This window comes from Acanthisitta chloris, unplaced genomic scaffold (assembly GCF_000695815.1).
Source record: "Acanthisitta chloris isolate BGI_N310 unplaced genomic scaffold, ASM69581v1 scaffold4929, whole genome shotgun sequence".
NCBI lineage: Eukaryota > Metazoa > Chordata > Aves > Passeriformes > Acanthisittidae > Acanthisitta > Acanthisitta chloris.
The window spans coordinates 53499-60896 of NW_008691908.1; the positions used below are offsets into that span (position 1 = coordinate 53499).

General features: G+C 39.9%; 1 protein-coding gene across 1 annotated transcript in view; it reads left to right on the top strand.

Moving 5' to 3' along the window:
• Nucleotides 1-343: 343 nt before the first annotated feature.
• The window catches only part of EBF1 (early B-cell factor 1), a 101165-nt gene continuing 94110 nt past the window's right edge, over nt 344-7398 (top strand). The window contains exon 1 of the mRNA XM_009082415.1: nt 344-423. Within this exon, the coding sequence (XP_009080663.1) occupies nt 409-423 (15 nt within the window). The 5' untranslated portion in view covers nt 344-408. The remainder of the gene's footprint in view (nt 424-7398) is intronic.

Below are 7398 nucleotides of genomic sequence, written 5' to 3' on the forward strand. Positions count from 1 at the left end.
GCATTTTTCTGTCTTTTTTTGGCTGTGCTGAAATATGTGTTTTTTCCTTGCTGCTCTGGATGGTACATCAAGCCTGGCCATTTAGCCTTATAGAGGGACTGACTCTGCAAACTTTAATGGTTCTGACACAAGAGATCTATGAAAATAATGCTTAAATGTAGATTTAGGTTATGCTTATATGTTTTGCTAGATTGGGACACATACAAGCTCTGCTCCTTCTTTGGATGGTCAGTGAGGTAATTTGAGTTGGGAATTCTAATGTAAATAAGTCTTTATTGTACCAAATGTGCAGTTGTTATACAATACTACCACACTTAATGTCTATTTCTCTTTCTCCACAGGTTCTTCTTGAAATTTTTCCTCAAATGTAACCAAAATTGCCTAAAAAATGCAGGAAACCCTCGAGACATGCGTCGATTCCAGGTCAGTTGGACACGCTTCCTCCTTTAAAAATCAGCAGCTGTTAGGGACAGAAGTACTTTGACCCAAACTAACCTAGTAATTCGCTGGAAGATGCTAAAAACATAAGGTCACAAAATATTGCCTGAGGACTTCTTGGCACAGCAGAACTGGCAGGAAGTAGTTGGGTTTTCTTGCTCTGGACAAGAGAACTCTTGAAGATAACGTCATCTCCACCAGAAGGGAAAGCATGAAAAGGAAAACTCAAAATTACCTCAAAATGACCTGTTGTTTTTTGGTTATGGGGCACCCCTATTCTGAGATATTTCTTTCTGCCTGGGGAAATATTTGCCTTCATGTAAATACTAAGTGAGCACCATGTTTATTGGAAGGGTCCGAAGAGAGTCTAAAAGTAATTAATAAAATCAGGTTCATGACTACACCTCAGCAGCTACTCTTGAGCAGCAGTAAAGACTCACAGATGTGCATCAGTGGGATGGAGGTCTATCCCTGTTAGTCAGCACTTGGAAAAACCTGCTATAGGGTGTATCTTGCTTGGTATGTTTTGGGCTGCTATTTCCCCACTGTTGCAGCATGTGGCACTGGGGCTTGGGAACTGTAGTATCAACACAGCTTCAGATGTCCAAGAACATTTTTTTTATGCTATACCTATGTTGTCCATGACTAGTTTTGGGATCAAGAGCATCACTGTCTCTTGGGAAGATGGTGTGTACATGTAATTGCCCAGTGCTGGCAGCAGAGTGGTGGCAATGCTGGGAAATAGTTGCTCCAATCCTGAAGCCATGGTTCTTTGACTGTGCCAATAATGCTTTACCTGAGTATGTGCTGAATAAAAATATGGGATAGAGAGTCAAAGGACCTTTTCTTTTGGCGGGAGGAGTGTATATAGCCCAGGGAGAAAGCTTGGAAGAGTCTGTCAGTGGGGCTTAGCCTCCAGGTTCTGAGGAAAAAACAAGATTTGTCCCATAGACCACATGGGTCTGTGGAGGAAGACAACTCCAAAATACATCTGCTTTCTGTAGTGACTCAGGACCTTATTTGCTTCTTTTCCAGCATTGTCATACTTCAATAAAAGTTTTAAATGTTATATAAATTACAATATAATTTATATAGAATGTCTTTTGTTGAACTGCTTAGTTGCAGCAATGCTGAAAGGCAGAAGGGTGTTTGCCCCTGAGCATAGAAGTGCAGAAGTGAGATGTGGCCACAGGGATTAATTTAATCAGTATAAAAGCTAGCATTAGCATGGCAGAGTCTTCAGCTTCCCACCCCACACTCCTCCCTCCGTTACATTTCTCCTGTGATTTGAGAGGGCATTATCACTGAAAGAGAAGGTGGAAAAAGGACTCTCACTAGCACAGGGATTTAGTCCAAGAAGTCACCCCTGGGGCCTGTCAGAGCTTGCTTCACAACATGTACACTCTGCTGGGTTTGTGCTCGTCCAGGCTCGAGGCTGATTTTCATATGGTAATGCCTTTGCATGTTCTCTCAGAACAGCAATCAGGAGCCTGTGTCGGCAGGTAGGTAGGACATAGGAAAGGTTGTTGATCTCTTGACTTGTAAAGACATTCTGTCATACAAACCCAGCTTCACAGCAGTTGAGCTTTCCATGTGTAAACAGAGACTGCTTAATTACACAGGTCATGTCAATTAGTGTGACCTTAGCATTTTCAAGAAATTAATCACTTTCAGCCGAGCAAACCACTCCTACTATAATCCAGGGTGGTATTGAAGCTCACAGCGTTCTGTTCAGTGCCCAGGCTTATTGTTTTACAATAGCTGCTTTTGTTTCTTTCCTCTTTTTTTTTTTTTTAAATTTAGAACTTGTTGCTCTTTTAGCAGTAGACTTAAAACAAAGCAGCTGGACCCTATAGAGTCTAGGCTTCAGTCATCATTTCTTGGGGTGAAAAGGGCCAAGCATACATATAATATCTCAATGTTATGATGCTCCTAGATGTTTGAGGCAATGTTGTATAGGAACCAAGTGAAATCTGGGCCCTTGTGAAGTCAGTGGAAGGTTTGTTACCAGATAACTTTTAAAATGTTGCTAGTGACTTACCAGGTCTCTATTTGTGATGTCAAAGTTTTGGTTAGAAACCATGAGGATAAGGTATTTCCACATACCTTTTAAATAGTAGCATACTCATTTTACACACACAAAATCCAGAGACTTTCCTTTCTTTTGTTCCCTTATCTGTGCTAGACTTTGAAGCTGCCCAGAGATTTGTCTAATTTTTGCCCATGATCAGTCCCCAAAAGTTGCTAGAAGTTCTTAGAGCACAGATTGTGATTTTGGCGGGAGAAACAGCGAAGGGTCAAGGGCACAAGTCTTGCACTATCTAAGGACCAGCTTTGCAGAAAGTTTCCTTTCTTAGGAGATTTTAAGGTTGGTTTTTTTCTTGCAGTAAGGAATTGTCTGGTTATCATATGATATAAGAGATGTTAAGAAAGTACAAGTAGGAGGCAGAGTGTATGTGAAACTTCTTTCAGACTCACACACAGAAGCGAATCAGGAAGTTTTATCCTGAACTTCGCATGCAAATGTAGGAGTGTGATAAGTCTAACATCAAAGCTGTTGTGTGCCTGGAAGGAAATGCAGTTCTTTGCATGTCTGAGATGTCCTGGCATGTGACAACTGGAGTGGTGTCAAGTGCCAGCAAAAGTGTGTGCTGGAGCAGTGCTGGCCCTGGCTGTGTTAGCTGTGTCTCTATTAGCAGAAGGAGACAGTCAGGGAGGAGAAGTCAAGTGCTATGCAGGGACTCACACAGTTGAGTTGAGCATTCAGTTGTGCTACAGGCTCCCTGCTTGTCCTTGAGAAAATCATTTCATCTCTGTGTTTCATCAGCCCAATTGCACAAAACATTTGGTGCTATCACATAGTATCACATTTGTCCAATCTTGCCTTTTTATTCCAGAAACCACAGATGCTCAGTCTGGTTTTGCATTCTTCATCACAATAAGTCATCATTCTTGGTGGGATGGGCTGTAGTGCCCCAATTAGTGGTAATAATAATAATATGAAGTAGATGGTATCATGGGTGAACTCTGCCCAGATTTGATTTTTCAGAACTAAAAGCTCATTCATACAACCTAAACAATTTTGTATGTTATTGTAATTAATGAAACCCAGGTGCCCTAGTTATCTTGTTGTTCTTGTTTTGGTGCAACTACATGCAAACTGACACATGTCAAGCTTTAATTTAGAGGAAACTTTTCAGATTGTGTCACTGCATAAAACCCCAAACATTCGTTTATTATGAAAACCTTGAAAGTCACTTAGAAATTGCCATGCTGTTTGATTCTGTTACCACAGCCTCTTCCGCAGCCGAGGCTGCTAGTTTGCCTCCATGGGATGCTGCCACTCATGTTTGAATTGAAGCCACTTGTGTCTTATTGCAAATTTGCATAAGAGACAGAGATGATGCTTCATGAATCCCAGATAATGGAATTTGGACATGCAAGGCTCCATCCCCAGAGAAGGGAAAGGCAAAAAAAAAAAAAGACTGAAAAATAGCAGCGAGAGCTGTGGCCCAATTCAACAAGGTAATTAAGCACCCGGCCTGTCCTTGAGCACGTGAGCAAAATTGCTGAATGTATTGCACTTGTGTGCTTTAAGTTAGGCACCTTTTTAAGTGTCTTGTTAAATTGAGAGTGATTTTTAGTTACTAGAATAAAGAAGTCAACACATCGTAGGAAGAGGTCACCAAGTGGTGATGAAAATAAAGCTGTTGCTCAGGCCATTTCTGTTTAGCTCTCAGAAGAGCAGCAAGCACTGGAGCTACAGGTTTAACACTAATGACACACTTCAAACCTGGAAATCATCTTAACCAGATTTTCTCTGCCTTTGCCACTAGATGTTGGAGACACTGCAAAAATATCAGATCCCTCACAATACATCAGAGAAAATTGAAAGCACAAGGAACATGCTATGTCTTAATCAGTTAGCAAAGCTTAATGGGCTGTGGTTAAAAATGAGGAGTCGTGCAATGCTTAATTTTGATGTATTAGGTGAGGTACTATACCAAATAAACAGGCCGAGTGCTAAACGTGGATAAATAGCTTGATCTCCAGCCTTCTGGTCTCTGAATATTTTTTTAAAAGAAAAACTAGGCTCCAAAGTATTCACAAACTGAACTATTTAATGGCAGGCAGAATAATTCACAGAGCTGGGATACGTTACTGCGGTTGATAGTGCCAACTTCATTGAAGAAAGTTGTAAACTGATGTGTTTCTTTCATACCTCTGTCTCCCCTGGTGTTGATACAGGATTTAAATTCGAAATCTATGAAGGGCTAAAGCTAAAGCTCAAAATCATTTTCCATGTTTGCCTGTCCCAAATTAAAACTGTGTTTTGTTGACAAAATTGGGAAAGGTTTGAGATTTGGCAGGCCTGGTTGTCCCTGTGCTTACATTAATGTGTCAGCACCTCATTAATCATTTATTAAACTGTAGTGTGCCTTTCCCTCTTGCTACAGTCTGTATTTTAGGATGCCTCAGTGCCCATTCCACATATACTTTGGCTCTCCCCTCCCCCTAATTTTATGATTTCTCCACAAATTAGTTTGAGCATGTGCTTTAACTTGAACATATCCCAGTCGTTTCAAAATCAAAATGAGGAGAGTGTAGTATTTTTTTAGATTAAAAAATATGAGTAGAAGTTGTAAGTGCTCTGTAGCAAACTAAGGAACTGTGGCACACAATATTCAAGGTGCATTTTTCCACTGTTAATAATTAGAGACATTACTATTTTGTTAGTGCAGTGCATGTTCAGGGTTCCTCTATTAATGAGAATTTTTATTTAAAGAACTGAGCAGTAAGTGTGAGCTGCTTCTTACAGGTGCACTATGAATAATCAGTTTTTTCAAACAGACACCTAAGGCTTTTTTTTTTTCTGTATTTCCTGAGACTGGAAACAGTTTCTCTTGAGGATTCCATTTATAGTTTCTTCTGCTAACGACACTGAAGAGCCACACCAATGTGGTCTCTTTGTAGTAAATCAAACTCTCTGTTCAGGAGGGAGGTAGGGAGACACTGTTAAGTAATTCAAAATATGTTGCATCAACAGTTTTGGAAACCTGAAGGGGGTGGGGAATTAAATGTAGTTTTACTCACATAAAACATCAATAGGATTGTTTCTTCAAGTCCTTCCCTAGAAAGGTGCATGTACAGCAACAGCTATTTAGATATAGGATTTTCACAGGTTTGAGAACTACCTTACTGTTATTATTGTTGACCTATTATTTTTCTGGAATACAATTCCTAGAAATGTTCAAAAGTTTTTGTTTCAGCCCAGGATTGATCAGCTTCAGTGGGAAATCTGTGTGTACCTTAGGACCGAGGAAAATATTATATCTTGTAGCCATTATTCTTAATCATAATTTTGTTAATTTTCATATACATCTAAGCAGACCCATAGAAGAAGATAAGGAGCTGGAATAAATCATGGAGCTGTGACAGGTGGTGCCAAGGATCTGACTTAAAATCCCAGTTGCAAAGAATTTACAATGGTTGCAAGTGCACAAATAAGATTGCAAACCCTGAGCCACTTACTATAAGATCATATTTTATTGAAAATATCATAAACTTTATTCTATCCCTCAGGAATGCAATGGATAAATTACTTTTGAAATCCCTTTTGGAATTTTATATATAGGGCTTGGCATTTTTTTTCCCTTAGTTTGATTTCAGAAAAACTTACCTGTAGTGTTTGGTGCTTTCTTTTTCCCAAATTTCCATCTGTAAGAGCTCTTGAATCTTTTATGCTGTATTTTAATATCTTTCACTTAAAACAGGCACAAAAATCTATTGCCTGCAATGCCATTCTGAGGGATGGGTTCAGGATCCTTTAGATGTAGACCATTCTCTTTTGTATTCCTCTTTATAAAGACAAAGACTGGCTACTAGACAAAGACAAAGATTGGCTATGTGCAGTTTAGTGGCTTTGCTTAGTTCTTATTTTTGAGTATTTTAATTGATCAACAGATAAAGGTAGAAAATTTTTTGTTTAACTTTCTTTTATTTTTAGATCAAATTCAAGTGATGAAATTGAATTGTTGTAAGCGATCCTTTAAGTGTCCCCATTTGACCAACTTTGAGAGGCAGCAGCTTCCTGAGAGAGTTGAAGCAATGTTTGCCAATCCTTGTAAAGCATTTCACCTCTTCAGAGGCTAAAGCCTCTCAAAACCAAGAACAATTAAAGCGAGAGCCTTTCAGAGCGACTGGGGAATTCAGCAAAATAAATCAGAAATCCTCTGCCGTGGCTCTGGAGGCTTGCCTCATTATAAGAGCAGATCTATTAGCCCCCTTGCCATTGTCTTTCATTTCTCAAGTGAGGTGATTCTAATTAAATTAATCTGCATGTCAATCTATCGGTGATCAATCAAAAGGGCTGAGGTCCCCCTTTGCGGCAGTGTGCTTGCGGCTGACAGGGGCTGATAATGGAGGAAGAAATAAACTGTCGAGCAAAGTTAATTAGTCAACATAATAGGTGGATTAAACAAGAGCTGCTGATTGCTGTTTCACATGTCGAAGCATGAGGTGGGAGCTGAAACTGCAATTAACAGACAATTATTATATTTGGTTGTAAGAGGTCGCATGAATAAACATATCTCTGTGGGTTTCAGTCTTTAATCCCTTTCCCTGTTTAATGTAAGGAGAAGTGTAGGTCATTTCTTCTTATTGTTTTAGTCAAAGTTCTCGAAGGCAAAGCATAGCTCCTGGCAAAGCAGCAGCCAGCTGAAGGCCAAATCTTTGGCTGGGGTAAAACCCTGGGAATGCCGTACTTTGTTGGGAAAATAATGTGGGAGGAGGTGGCTGAATGAAAGCCAGGGAAGCTGTAAGATTGCTTGGTTTGAATGGGGTAGGAGGAGACATGGTGTGATGAACTCATGGCTCTGCAATGGATTTGCCCCATGCATCCCCTTCACATGTTGTTTTATGGCTCAGGTGCCCTCTGTCTTAACAGGGATTTCCTTTAGG